Consider the following 15,000-nt stretch of genomic DNA (forward strand, 5'->3'; position numbering starts at 1 on the left):
TTTTTGTTTTTTTACGTGTTATTTCTTACACTAGTACCCCAGGTCATCTTAGGTTTCATTACATACAGCCGAGAAGAACTACTGAATATAAGATCAGCGTCAACTCACCATCAGTACGACCAAGAATATGTTTTTCGCGATGCGGATCCTGTGTTCTGCCTTACAACCAGTGCAACGGAGCGGATTACATGCAGCGACCCAAAAAAACGACTCAGAAAAAAAGGGAAACAAAGCGGTCTTCTGGTCAGACTCCGGAGACGGGCACACCGTGCACCACTCCCTAGCATTCTTCTTGCCAATGTCCAGTCTCTTGACAACAAGGTTGATGAAATCCAAGCAAGGGTAGCATTCCAGAGGGACATCAGAGACTGTAACGTTCTCTGCTTCACGGAAACATGGCTCACCGGAGAGACGCAATCCGAAGCGGTGCAGCCAGCGGGTTTCTCCACGCATCGCGCCGACAGAAACAAACATCTTTCTGGTAAGAAGAGGGGCGGGGGCGTATGCCTTATGGCCAACGTGACATGGTGTGATGAAAGAAACATACAGGAACTCAAATCCTTCTGTTCACCTGATTTAGAATTCCTCACAATCAAATGTAGACCGCATTATCTACCAAGAGAATTCTCTTCGATTATAATCACAGCCGTATATATCCCCCAAGCAGACACATCGATGGCTCTGAACAAACTTTATTTAACTCTGCAAACTGGAAACGATTTATCCAGAGGCTGCATTCATTGTAGCTGGGGATTTTAACAAGGCTAATCTGAAAACAAGACTCCCTAAATTTTATCAGCATATCGATTGTGCAACCAGGGGTGGAAAGACCCTGGATCATTGTTACTCTAACTTCCGCGACGCATATAAGGCCCTGCCCCCCCCCTTTCGGAAAAGCTGACCACGACTCCATTTTGTTGATCCCTGCCTACAGACAGAAACTAAAACAAGAAGCTCCCACGCTGAGGTCTGTCCAACGCTGGTCCGACCAAGCTGACTCCACACTCCAAGACTGCTTCCATCACGTGGACTGGGAGATGTTTCGATTGCGTCAGACAACAACATTGATGAATACGCTGATTCGGTGTGCGAGTTCATTAGAACGTGCGTTGAAGATGTCGTTCCCATAGCAACGATTAAAACATTCCCTAACCAGAAACCTTGGATTGATGGCAGCATTCGTGTGAAACTGAAGGCGCGAACCACTGCTTTTAATCAGGGCAAGGTGTCTGGTAACATGACTGAATACAAACAGTGCAGCTATTCCTCCGCAAGGCTATCAAACAAGCTAAGCGCCAGTACAGAGACAAAGTAGAATCTCAATTCAACGGCGCAGACACAAGAGGCATGTGGCAGGGTCTACAGTCAATCACGGACTACAGGAAGAAACCCAGCCCAGTCACGGACCAGGATGTCTTGCTCCCAGGCAGACTAAATAACTTTTTGCCCGCTTTGAGGACAATACAGTGCCACTGACACGGCCTGCAACGAAAACATGCGGTCTCTCCTTCACTGCAGCCGAAGTGAGTAAGACATTTAAACGTGTTAACCCTCGCAAGGCTGCAGGCCCAGACGGCATCCCCAGCCGCGCCTCAGAGCATGCGCAGACCAGCTGGCCGGTGTGTTTACGGACATATTCAATCAATCCCTATACCAGTCTGCTGTTCCCACATGCTTCAAGAGGGCCACCATTGTTCCTGTTCCCAAGAAAGCTAAGGTAACTGAGCTAAACGACTACCGCCCCGTAGCACTCACATCCGTCATCATGAAGTGCTTTGAGAGACTAGTCAAGGACCATATCACCTCCACCCTACCTGACACCCTAGACCCACTCCAATTTGCTTACCGCCCAAATAGGTCCACAGACGATGCAATCTCAACCACAGTGCACACTGCCCTAACCCATCTGGACAAGAGGAATACCTATGGGAGAATGCTGTTTATCGACTATAGCTCGGCATTCAACACCATAGTACCCTCCAAGCTCGTCATCAAGCTCGAGACCCTGGGTCTCGACCCCGCCCTGTGCAACTGGGTACTGGACTTCCTGACGGGCCGCCCCAGGTGGTGAGGGTAGGCAACAACATCTCCTCCCCGCTGATCCTCAACACTGGGGCCCCACAAGGGTGCGTTCTGAGCCCTCTCCTGTACTCCCTGTTCACCCACGACTGCGTGGCCACGCACGCTCCAACTCAATCATCAAGTTTGCGGACGACACAACAGTGGTAGGCTTGATTACCAACAACGACGAGACGGCCTACAGGGAGGAGGTGAGGGCCCTCGGAGTGTGGTGTCAGGAAAATAACCTCACACTCAACGTCAACAAAACTAAGGAGATGATTGTGGACTTCAGGAAACAGCAGAGGGAACAACCCCCCATCCACATCGATGGAACAGTAGTGGAGAGGGTAGCAAGTTTTAAGTTCCTCGGCATACACATCACAGACAAACTGAATTGGTCCACTCACACAGACAGCATCGTGAGGAAGGCGCAGCAGCGCCTCTTCAACCTCAGGAGGCTGAAGAAATTCGGCTTGTCACCAAAAGCACTCACAAACTTCTACAGATGCACAATCGAGAGCATCCTGGCGGGCTGTATCACCGCCTGGTATGGCAACTGCACCGCCCTCAACCGTAAGGCTCTCCAGAGGGTAGTGAGGTCTGCACAACGCATCACCGGGGCAAACTACCTGCCCTCCAGGACACCTACACCACCCGATGCTACAGGAAGGCCATAAAGATCATCAAGGACATCAACCACCCGAGCCACTGCCTGTTCACCCCGCTGTCATCCAGAAGGCGAGGTCAGTACAGGTGCATCAAAGCTGGGACCGAGAGACTGAAAAACAGCTTCTATCTCAAGGCCATCAGACTGTTAAACAGCCACCACTAACATTGAGTGGCTACTGCCAACACACTGTCAATGACACTGACTCTACTCCAGCCACTTTAATCATGGGAATTGATGGGAAATGATGTAAATATATCACTAGCCACTTTAAACAATGCTACCTTATATAATGTTACTTACCCTACATTATTCATCTCATATGCATACGTAGATACTGTACTCTATATCATCGACTGCATCCTTATGTAATACATGTATCACTAGCCACTTTAACTATGCCACTTGGTTTACATACTCATCTCATATGTATATACTGTACTCGATATCATCTACTGTATCTTGCCTATGCTGCTCTGTACCATCACTCATTCATATATCCTTATGTACATATTCTTTATCCCCTTACACTGTGTATAAGACAGTAGTTTTTGGAATTGTTAGTTAGATTACTTGTTCGTTATTACTGCATTGTCGGAACTAGAAGCACAAGCATTTCGCTACACTCGCATTAACATCTGCTAACCATGTGTATGTGACAAATAAAATTTGATTTGATTTTGTGGGCAGTGAGCACATAGCCTGTCTTCTCTTGAGAGCCAGGTCTGTCTACGGTGGCCTTTCTCAATAGCAAGGCTATGCTCACTGAGTCTGTACATAGTCAAAGCTTTCCTTAATTTTGGGTCAGTCACAGTGGTCAGGTATTCTGCCGCTGTGTACTCTCTGTTTTGGGCCAAATTGCATTCTAGTTTGCTCAGTTTTTTTGTTAATTCTTTCCAATGTGTCAAGTAATTATCTTTTGTTTTCTCATGATTTGGTTGGGTCTAATTGTGCTGCTGTCCTGGGGCTCTGTAGTGTGTGTTTTTGTTTGTGAACAGAGCCCCAGGACCAGCTTGCTTAGGGGACTCTTCTCCAGGTTCATCTCTCTGTAGGTGATGGCTTTGTTGTGGAAGGTTTGTGAATCGCTTCCTTTTAGGTGGTTGTAGAATTTAACGGCTATTTTCTGGATTTTGATAATTAGTGGGTATCGGCCTAATTCTGCTCTGCATGCATTATTTGGTGTTCTACGTTGTACACGGAGGATATTTTTGCAGAATTCTGCGTGCAGTGTCTCAATTTGGTGTTTGTCCCATTTTGTGAAGTCTTGGTTGGTGAGCGGACCCCAGACCTCACAACCATAAAGGGCAATGGGCTCTATGACTGATTCAAGTATTTTTAGCCAAATCCTAATTGATATGTTGAAATTTATGTTCCTTTTGATGGCATAGAATGCCCTTCTTGCCTTGTCTCTCAGATCGTTCACAGCTTTGTGGAAGTTACCTGTGGCGCTGATGTTTAGGCCAAGGTATGTATAGTTTTTGTGTGCTCTAGGGCAACAGTGTCTAGATGGAATTTGTATTTGTGGTCCTGGCGACTGGACCTTTTTTGGAACACCATTATTTTGGTCTTCCTGAGATTTACTGTCAGGGCCCAGGTCTGACAGAATCTGCATAAGATCTAGGTGCTGCTGTAGGCCCTCCTTGGTTGGTGACAGAAGCACCAGATCATCAGCAAACAGCAGACATTTGACTTCGGATTCTAGTAGGGTGAGGCCGGGTGCTGCAGACTTTTCTAGTGCCCGCGCCAATTCGTTGATATATATGTTGAAGAGGGTGGGGCTTAAGCTGCATCCCTGTCTAACCCCACGACCCTGTGTGAAGAAATTTGTGTGTTTTCTGTCTCTCTCTATTTCTCTCTCTCTCTGTCTCTCTCTGTCTCTCTCTGTCTCTCTCTGTTTCTCTCTGTTTCTCTCTCTCTCTGTCTCTCTTTCTCTCTGTCTCTTTGTTTGTCTCTCTCTCTGTCTCTCTGTTTCTCTGTCTCTCTTTCTCTCTCTCTCTCTCTCTCTCTGTCTCTCTGTGTCTCTCGATTAAAGGAGAGAAACGAGGGGGATGGCTGAACAGTTTGTAATGGTGGGCCTTTCACAGCCAGCCAGAGTTCTAACCTCGAGTTCACCAGTGATTACATCTGAATACCAAGGATGAAATTCATGTCGGTATATCTACGTGTCCTATTGTCTGTCTCTCTCTCTGTGTCTCTCTCTCTCTGTCTCTCTGTCTCTCTCTCTCTGTGTCTCTCTCTCTGTGTGTCTGTCTCTCTCTCTCTCTCTGTGTCTCTCTCTTGCTCTCTGTGTCTCTCTCTCTCTCTCTCTGTGTGTCTCTCTCAATTCAATTCAATTCAATTCAAGGGCTTTATTGGCATTGGAAACATGTGTTAACATTGCCAAAGCAAGTGAGGTAGACAACATACAAAGTGAATATATAAAGTGAAAAACAACAAAAATTAACAGTAAACATTACACATACAGAAGTTTCAAAACAGTAAAGACATTACAAATGTCATATTATATATATATATATACAGTGTTTTAACAATGTACAAATGGTTAAAGGACACAAGATAAAATAAATAAGCATAAATATGGGTTGTATTTACAATGGTGTTTGTTCTTCACTGGTTGCCCTTTTCTCGTGGCTACAGGTCACAAATCTTGCTGCTGTGAGGGCACACTGTGGAATTTCACCCAATAGATATGGGAGTTTTTCAAAATTGGATTTGTTTTCGAATTCTTTGTGGATCTGTGTAATGTGAGGGAAATATGTGTCTCTAATATGGTCATACATTGGGCAGGAGGTTAGGAAGTGCAGCTCAGTTTCCACCTCATTTAGTGGGCAGTGAGCACATAGCCTGTCTTCTCTTGAGAGCCAGGTCTGTCTACGGTGGCCTTTCTCAATAGCAAGGCTATGCTCACTGAGTCTGTACATAGTCAAAGCTTTCCTTAATTTTGGGTCAGTCACAGTGGTCAGGTATTCTGCCGCTGTGTACTCTCTGTGTAAGGCCAAATAGCATTCTAGTTTGCTCAGTTTTTTTGTTAATTCTTTCCAATGTGTTAAGTAATTATCTTTTTGTTTTCTCATGATTTGGTTGGGTCTAATTGTGCTGCTGTCCTGGGGCTCTGTATGGTGTGTTTGTATTTGTGAACAGAGCCCCAGGACCAGCTTGCTTAGGGGACTCTTCTCCAGGTTCATCTCTCTGTAGGTGATGGCTTTGTTATGGAAGGTTTGTGAATCGCTTCCTTTTAGGTGGTTGTAGAATTTAACTCTCTCTCTCTGTGTGTGTCTCTCTCTCTCTGTCTGTCTCTCTGTGTGTCTCTCTCTGTGTGTGTCTCTCTCTGTCTCTCTCTCTCTGTCTCTCTCTCTGTGTGTCTCTCTCTGTGTGTCTCTCTCTCTCTCTGTGTGTCTCTCTCTCTCTCTGTGTGTCTCTCTCTCTGTGTGTCTCTCTCTCTGTGTGTCTCTCTCTCTGTGTCTCTCTCTCTCTCTCTCTGCAGGGTAAGGTAGCCCAGACAGCCTGTATGTCTGCCTGTAAGCACCTCTCTACCTCTCTGCTCCAGCTGCTGCTGGAGACAGACGTCAGACAGGTGTCTATGGGAGCTCTGCAGCAGTTCAACACAGACGTCAAGGAGTGTGAGAGTGAGTACACACACACACTCGCACACACCCTCATCTGCCCATTTTAAAGAAGACAAAACATAGAAGAAACACAATCTAATGAAACACGTAAACTACACACACGCCACAGCGCTCGCAAACGCTAACTACACACACGCCACAGCGTGCGCACACGCTAACTACACACATGCCACAGCGCGCACACACGCTAACTACACACACGCCACAGCGCACGCACACGCTAACTACACACACGCTAACTAAACACACACCACATCGCGCGCACACGCTAGCCACACACACGCCACAGCGTGCGCCCACGCTAACTACACACACGCCACAGCGTGCGCCCACGCTAACTACACACACGCCACAGCGTGCGCCCACGCTAACTACACACACGCCACAGCGTGCGCCCACGCTAACTACACACACGCCACAGCGTGCGCCCACGCTAACTACACACACGCCACAGCGTGCGCACACGCTAACTACACACACGCCACAGCGTGCGCACACGCTAACTACACACACGCCACAGCGTGCGCACACGCTAACTACACACACGCCACAGCGCGCGCACACGCTAACTTGAACCATTCAAGAGTTAATTTTGGTCGGTTATTTTATTTTATGACCAACCACACATCAACTGACCGCAACCACACATCAACCGACCGCAACCACACATCAACTGACCGCAACCACACATCAACTGACCGCAACCACACATCGGTTATTTTATTTATGACCAACCACACACTGACCACAACCACACATCAACTGACCGACCGCAACCACACACTACTGACCGCAACCACACAACTACTGGCCACAACTACTGACCAACTACTGACCACAACTACTGACCACAACCACACAACTACCAACCACATGACTACCGACCACAACCACTGACCACAACCACACAACTACCGACCACAACCACTGACCACTACTGACCACAACCACTGACCACTACTGACCAACCACATGACTACTGACCACAACCACTGACCAACCACACAACTACTGACCAACCACACAACCACTGACCAACCACACAACTACTAGTTATAGTTGATAAAAGTTTTAAAGAATTTGAAGTGAGGATAACCTAAACATGTTAAAGTTGGTTTGTTGTATCTAGCTTGAACGGTTCAAGAGTTAGAGGTTGGGGTCATTTTAATGCTGTGTAGTTGTGGTCAATAGTTATATGGTTGTGGTCAATAGTTGTGGTCAATAGTTATATGGTTGTAGTCAATAGTTGTGGTCAATAGTTATATGGTTGTGGTCAATAGTTGTGGTCAATAGTTATATGGTTGTGGTCAATAGTTATATGGTTGTGGTCAGTAGTTGTGTGGTTGGTCAGTAGTTGTGTGGTTGTGGTCAGTAGTCGTGTGGTTTTGGTCGGTAGTTGTGTGGTTGGTCAATAGTTGTTGTCAGTTGTGTGGTTGCGGTCAGTAGTTGTGTGATTGGTCAGTAGCTGTGTTGTTGTTGTCAGTTGATGTGTGGTTGATCAGTAGCTGTGTGGTTGATCAGTAGCTGTGTGGTTGGTCAGTTGATGTATTGTTGTCAGTAGCTGTGTGGTTGGTCAGTAGTTGTGTGGTTGTTGTCAGTTGATGTGTGGTTGAGGTCAGTGGTTGTGTTCAGTAGTTGTGTGGTTGTGGTCAATAGTTGTGTGGTTGCCAGTTGCGGTCAGTAGTTGTGGTCAGTAGTTGTGTGGTTGTTGTCAGTTGCGGTCAGGAGTTGTGTGGTTGGTCAGTAGTTGTGTGGTTGTGGTCAATAGCTGTGTGGTTGTTGTCAGTTGATGTGCGGTTGCGGTCAGTAGTTGTGTGGTTGTTGTCAGTTGATGGGTGGTTGCGGTCAGTAGTTGTGGTCAGTAGTTGTGTGGTTGCGGCAGTAGTTGTGTGGGTCAGTAGTTGTGTGGTTGCGGTCAGTAGTTGTGTGGTTGCGGTCAGTAGTTGTGTGGTTGCGGTCAGTGGTTGTGGTGAGTAGTTGTGTGGTTGTGGTCAGTAGTTGTAGTCAGTGGTTGCGGTCAGTGGTTGTGGTGAGTAGTTGTGTGGTTGTGGTCAGAGTTTGTCTAAATTTCATTTGTTGGCATGTGCAAACTGAAAGGATGACGAGAAGTGATTGGATGAAATATGAAATATGAAGAGCAGCAGGATCTTTGTATAGCCCGCCCTTTTCTTTACAGACAGGCAAATCAGTCTTGTGTCTTGTGGGTAGAAGCTGTTAAGTCTTTTGGACCTAGACTTGGCGCTCCGGTACCGCTTGCCGTGCGGTAGCAGAGAGAACAATCTGTGACTAGGGTGGCTGGAGTCTTTGGCAATTTTTAGGTCCTTCCTCTGACACCGCCTGGTATAGAGGTCCTGGATGGCAGGAAACTTGGGCCGTACGCACTACCCTCTGTAGAATACCTGACCACTGTGACTGACCCAAGCTTAAGGAAAGCTTTGACTATGTACAGACTAGAGGTCGACCGATTATGATTTTTCAACGCCGATACCGATACAGATTATTGGAGGACCAAAAAAGCCGATACCGATCAATCGGCCAATTTATTTAAAAAAATATATATATAAAAATATATTTTTTAACAAAAATGTATTTGTAATAATGACAATTACAACAATACTGCATTAACACTTATTTTAACTTAATATAAAACATTAATGAAATCAATTTAGCCTCAAATAGATAATGAAACATGTTCAATTTGGTTTAAATAATGCAAAAACAAAGTGTTGGAGAAGAAAGTAAAAGTGCAATATGTGCCATGTAAGAAAGCTAACGTTTCAGTTCCTTGCTCAGAACATGAGAACATATGAAAGCTGGTGGTTCCTTTTAACATGAGTCTTCAATATTCCCAGGTAATAAGTTTTAGGTTATAGTTATTATAGGACTATTTCCCTCTATACCATTTGTATTTCATTAACCTTTGACTATTGGATGTTCTTATAGGCACTTTAATGTTGCCAGTGTAACAGTATAGCTTCCGTCCCTCTCCTCGATCCTCCCTGGGCTCGAACCAGCAACACAACGACAACAGCCACCATCGAAGCAGCGTTACCCATGCAGATTAAGGGGAACAACCACTCCAAGGCTCAGAGCGAGTGACGTTTGAAATGCTATTAGTGCGCTAAATAGCCAGCCATTTCACTTCGGTTACACCAGCCTCATCGAGGGAGTTGATAGGCTTGAAGTCATAAACAGCGAACAACGAAGAGCTGCTGGCAAAATGCTTGAAAGTGCTGTTTGAATGAATGTTTACGCTCATGCTTCTGCCTACCACCGCTCAGTCAGATTATATGCAACACAGGACACGCTAGATAATATCTAGTAATATCAACCATGTGTAGTTAACTAGTGATTATGATTGATTGTTTTTTATAAGATAAGTTTAATGCTAGCTAGCAACTTACCTTGGCTTACTGCATTTGCGTAACAGGCAGTCTCCGTGTGGAGTGCAACGAGGGAGAGGCAGGTCGTTATTGCGTTGGACTAGTTAACTGTAAGGTTGCAAGATTGGATCCCCGAGCTGACAAGGTGAAAATCTGTCTTTCTGCCCCTGAACGAGGCAGTTAACGCACCGTTCCTAGGCCGTCTTTGAAAATAAGAATGTCTTAACTGACATTGTATTTACACAGAATTGAAGTGATGTCACAATGGAAAGTTTTATCATGTTTAAAAATGTGAATGAAGATGGACAAAATGACCCCCCCCCAAAAAAAAAAATATATTGTTTAAGAAGTATAGATAATGTCAAAAGTTGTGTACAAGGAAAAAGGTAGCCTCGTGGTTAGAGCAGGTAGCCTAGTGGTTAGAGCAGGTAGCCTAGTGGTTACAGCAGGTAGCCTAGTGGTTGGAGCAGGTAGCCTAGTGGTTGGAGCAGGTAGCCTAGTGGTTGGAGCAGGTAGCCTAGTGGTTGGAGCAGGTAGCCTAGTGGTTGGAGCAGGTAGCCTAGTGGTTGGAGCAGGTAGCCTAGTGGTTGGGCAGGCAGGTGGGGCAGGTGGCCTAGTGGTTGGGGCAGGTGGCCTAGTGGTTGGAGCAGGTGGCCTAGTGGTTGGAGCAGGTGGCCTAGTGGTTGGAGCAGGTGGCCTAGTGGTTGGAGCAGGTGGCCTAGTGGTTGGAGCAGGTGGCCTAGTGGTTGGAGCAGGTGGCCTAGTGGTTGGAACAGGTGGCCTAGTGGTTGGAGCAGGTGGCCTAGTGGTTGGAGCAGGTGGCCTAGTGGTTGGAGCAGGTAGTCTAGTGGTTGGAGCGTTGGGCCAGTAACCGAAAGGTTCCAAGATTGAATCCCCTGAGCTGACAAGGTAAAAAATCTGTCGTTCTGCCCCAGAACGAGGCAGTTAATCCACCGTTCCCCGGTAGGCCGTCATTGTAAGTAAGAATTTGTTCATAACTGACTTGCCAAGTTAAATAAATAAAAAATACTGTGTACAAAACATTAGGTACTTTCCATGACCGACTGACCAGTTGAATACAGATGAAAGCTGTGATCCCGTTTTGATGTCACTTGTTAAATTCACTTCAATCAGTGCAGATGAAGAGGAGATGTGGTTAAAGATGGATTTTTAAGCCTTGAGACATGGATTGTGAGTGTGTGTCATTCAGAGGGTGAAGGGGCAAGACAAAAGATTTAAAGTGCCTTTGAACGGGGTATGGTAGTAGGTGCCAGGCGCACCGGTTTGTCAAGAACTGCAACGCTGCTGGGTTTTTCACACTCAATAGTTTCCTGTGTATCAAAAATGGTCCAGATTTAAAGGTAGAGGCGTGGATCAGAAAACCAGTCAGTATCTGGTGTGATCACCATTTGCCTCATGCAGCGTGACACGTCTTCTTCACATAGAGTTGATCAGGCTGTTGATTTTGGCCTGTGGAATGTTGTCCCACTCTTCTTCAACGGCTGTGTGAAGTTGCTGGATATTGGCGGGAACTGGAACACGCTGTCGTACATGTCGATCCAGAGCATTCCAAACATGCTCAATGGGTAACAAGTCTGGTGAGTATACAGGTCATGGAAGAACTGGGACATTTTCAGCTTCCAGGAAAGGACACCCAGCCAATTGGAAGCAACTGTGGGAAGCATTGGAGTCAACATGGGCCAGCATCCCTGTGGAACGCTTTCAACACCTTGTAGAGTCAACATGGACCAGCATCCCTGTGGAAAGCTTTCAACACCTTGTAGAGTCAACATGGACCAGCATCCCTGTGGAACGCTTTCAACACCTTGTAGAGTCAACATGGGTCAGCATCACTGTGGAACGCTTTCAACACCTTGTAGAGTCAACATGGGCCAGCATCCCTGTGGAACCCTTTCAACACCTTGTAGAGTCCCTGCAGCTTTAATGCCGGTCTTTCCAGCCCTCTATTCCTCTCCCTCTCTTTCCAACCACACATTGTCCAGATTGTGTATTGTCCAGATTGTGTATTGTCCAGATTGTGTATTGTCCAGATTGTGTATTGTCCAGATTGTGTATTTAACAAAAAAAAAAATGTAATCCGTTTTACCAGGTAAGTTGACTGAGAACACATTCTCATTTACAGCAACGACCTGGGGAATAGTTACAGGGGAGAGGAGGGGGATGAATGAGACAATTGCAAATTGTCCCAGATTGTGTATTGTCCTTGTCGTTCTTGGAACTCAACATGAAGACTCCTTTATGTCCTGTAGTTCCCAGTTTTACCCACAGGTGGCGCTACGCAATCAAGTTTTCCACACAAACCCACACTGTCTCCCCTTTTTTTGTCAGGGCAAATGGGAATTGAGGCACCCCAAGCAGGGAGGGAGATAGGGATGGATGGATGGATGAGAGAAGAGGTAGCTGACAAACGGCCAGGGTTCTCAGTTAGAAAGCAAGGAGCATTGAGGCATCCCAAGCACGAAGGGATGGAGGGATGGAGGGAGGGAGGGAAGAGGTTGCTGACAAACGGCCTGGGTTCTCAGTTAGCGAGCAAGGGGCAGGTTGTGTACGTGTCTGATAGAACAGTGGGGTAAACTTAACGTCTTGTGACAGGCGTGATGCGTCTCGGACGGGTCACTGGGTTACGGAAAGGGGAGAATTAGACAGGGTAGGTACAGACGGGGTCTTCAGAGGGTGATTAAATGTACGAGGACACGTTTGGTGGAGTGGGCTACGGCTATGAGGAAGCGCTTTCGGGTCAGGAACATAGGTGGTGTGTGTGATGGAGGAGAGGATCTGAGTACTGTGGTGAGGTAGAGAACATTTGACACTGGTACGTACACACACACACACACACAGCTGGGATCTATTTCCCTGTCTGACCCCAACACACACACACACACCTTGTTTACCGCATCACACCTTGAGCCAAGAAGCACATCTAAACTCTAAGTGACCCCCGTCCCTAAAAAAAAACAAACACCAACAAGCAAACTCTCTCGTCCGAGCGTTTCTGGCTCTCACGCCTGTTCCCGGATCAACAGAGTTGGAGTAACCCAAATGCAGCCTGACCGGCCTTAGAACACACAGTAACTAACAACTAAACTCTCACCTCTCGCTCCTCACTAATCCCTAGGAACCCAGTAAGTTCAAATTCTAAACCACCACAGAAGAACAGACACCAGGGTTGAATCCCCCTCTGCCCCTCCCTCTTTTCCTCCCCACCCTCTCCCTCTTTTCCTCCCCTCCCTCTCCCTCCCTCCCCCCTCTTCCTCCCCTCCCTCCCTCCCCCTCCCCTCTTCCTCCCTCCCTCCCCCTCTTTTCCTCCCTCCCTCTCCCACCCCTCTCCCTTCCTCTCCTTCTTTTCCTCCCTATTCCTCCACTCCCTCCCTCTCCTTCTTTTCCTCCCTATTCCTCCACTCCCTCCCTCCTCCTTCTTTTCCTCCCTATTCCTCCACTCCCTCCCTCTCCTTCTTTTCCTCCCTATTCTTCCCTCCCTCCTCTCTCTCTTTTCCTCCCTATTCCTCCCTCCCTCTCCCTCCCTCTCCCTCTTTTCCTCCCCTCCCTCTCCCTCTCTCCCTCTTTCCTCCCCTCTCTCTCCCTCTTTTCCTCCCCTCCCTCTCCCTCTCTCCCTCTTTTCCTCCCCTCTCTCTCCCTCTTTTCCTCCCCTCCCTCTCCCTCTCTCCCTCTTTTCCTCCCCTCTCTCTCCCTCTTTTCCTCCCCTCCCTCTCCCTCTCTCCCTCTTTTCCTCCCCTCCCTCCCTCCCCCTCCCTCCCCCTCCCTCTTTTCCTCCCCTCCCTCTCCCTCTTTTCCTCCCCTCCCTCTCCCTCCCCCTCTTCCTCCCCTCCCTCCCTCCCCTCCTCTTCCTCCCTCCCTCCCCCTCTTTCCTCCCCTCCTCTCCCACCCCTCTCCCTTCCTCTCCTTCTTTTCCTCCCTCCTCCCTCCCTCCCTCTCCTTCTTTTCCTCCCTATTCCTCCACTCCCTCCCTCTCCTTCTTTTCCTCCCTATTCCTCCACTCCCTCCCTCTCCTTCTTTTCCTCCCTATTCTTCCTCTCCCTCCTCTCTCTCTTTTCCTCCCTATTCCTCCCTCCCTCTCCCTCCCTCTCCCTCTTTTCCTCCCCTCCCTCTCCCCTCCCTCTTTTCCTCCCCTCTCTCTCCCTCTTTTCCCCTCCCTCTCCCTCTCTCCCTCTTTTCCCCTCTCTCTCCCTCTTTTCCTCCCCTCCCCTCCCCTCTCCCTCTTTTCCTCCCCTCTCTCTCCCTCTTTTCCTCCTCCCCTCCCCTCTCCCTCTTTTCCTCCCCTCCCTCCCCCTCCCTCCCCCTCCCTCTTTTCCTCCCTCCCTCCCCCTCCCTCCCTTCCCTCCCCCTCTTTTCCTCCCTCCCTCTCCCTCCCCTCTCCTTCCCCTCTCCTTCTTTTCCTCCCTATTCCTCCTCTCCCTCCCTCTCCCTCTTTTCCTCCTCTCCCTCTCCCTCCCTCTCTCTCTTTCCCTCCCTATTCCTCCTCTCCCTCCCTCCCCTCTTCCTCCCCTCCCTCCCCCCCCTCTTCCTCTCCCTCCCCCCTCCCTCCCCCTTCCCCCCCCCTCCCCCTCTTCCTCCCCTCCCTCCCCCTCTTTTCCTCCCCTCCCTCTCCCTCCCCTCTCTCTCTTTTCCTCCCTATTCCTCCTCTCCCTCCCTCTCCTTCTTTTCCTCCCTATTCCTCCTCTCCCTCCCTCTCCTTCTTTTCCTCCCTATTCCTCCACTCCCTCCCTCTCCCTCTTTTCCTCCCCTCTCCTGTCACCTGTCTGTCAATCTCCCGGAGCATGCTGAATTCTGGCCATTCTTTAATTTCTCTCTCTTTCTCGCCCCCCTCCCCCTCTCATTTATTCATTGGTGCTGTCGTTCCCACAGGGTTTGCCAGAGCGGGGCCGGTACCCGGCTTCCAAGGAGACACGCTGCTGCTCGCCTTCTCTGATTTGAGACAAGTAAGTCTTTGTTTTTCTTTATAATATCACTGCCTCTCTTTTCTATTAGCCTCTCTCCTCTCTCTCTATATATATATAATCTCTGCTGTTCTATTAGCCTCTCTCCTCTCTCTCTATATATATATAATCTCTGCTGTTCTATTAGCCTCTCTCTCTATATATATAATCTCTGCTGTTCTAGAGCATCTCTCTCATATATATATATATATATCTGCTGTTCTAGAGCATCTCTCTCTCTCTCTATATATATATATCTGCTGTTCTAGAGCATATCCTCTATATATATATATATATATATCTGCTGT

General features: G+C 47.9%; 2 protein-coding genes across 2 annotated transcripts in view; both read left to right on the top strand.

Annotated features, from left to right (window-relative positions):
* The window catches only part of LOC112259691 (gastrula zinc finger protein XlCGF57.1), a 1,127,091-nt gene that overhangs the window by 174,456 nt on the left and 937,635 nt on the right, over nt 1-15,000 (top strand). The window lies entirely within an intron of this gene.
* The window catches only part of exoc6b (exocyst complex component 6B), a 168,564-nt gene that overhangs the window by 122,509 nt on the left and 31,055 nt on the right, over nt 1-15,000 (top strand). The window contains 2 exon segments of the mRNA XM_042329384.1: nt 6,213-6,354; nt 14,622-14,695. Coding sequence (XP_042185318.1) covers nt 6,213-6,354; nt 14,622-14,695 — 216 coding nt within the window.

This window comes from Oncorhynchus tshawytscha, linkage group LG10, assembly GCF_018296145.1.
Source record: "Oncorhynchus tshawytscha isolate Ot180627B linkage group LG10, Otsh_v2.0, whole genome shotgun sequence".
NCBI lineage: Eukaryota > Metazoa > Chordata > Actinopteri > Salmoniformes > Salmonidae > Oncorhynchus > Oncorhynchus tshawytscha.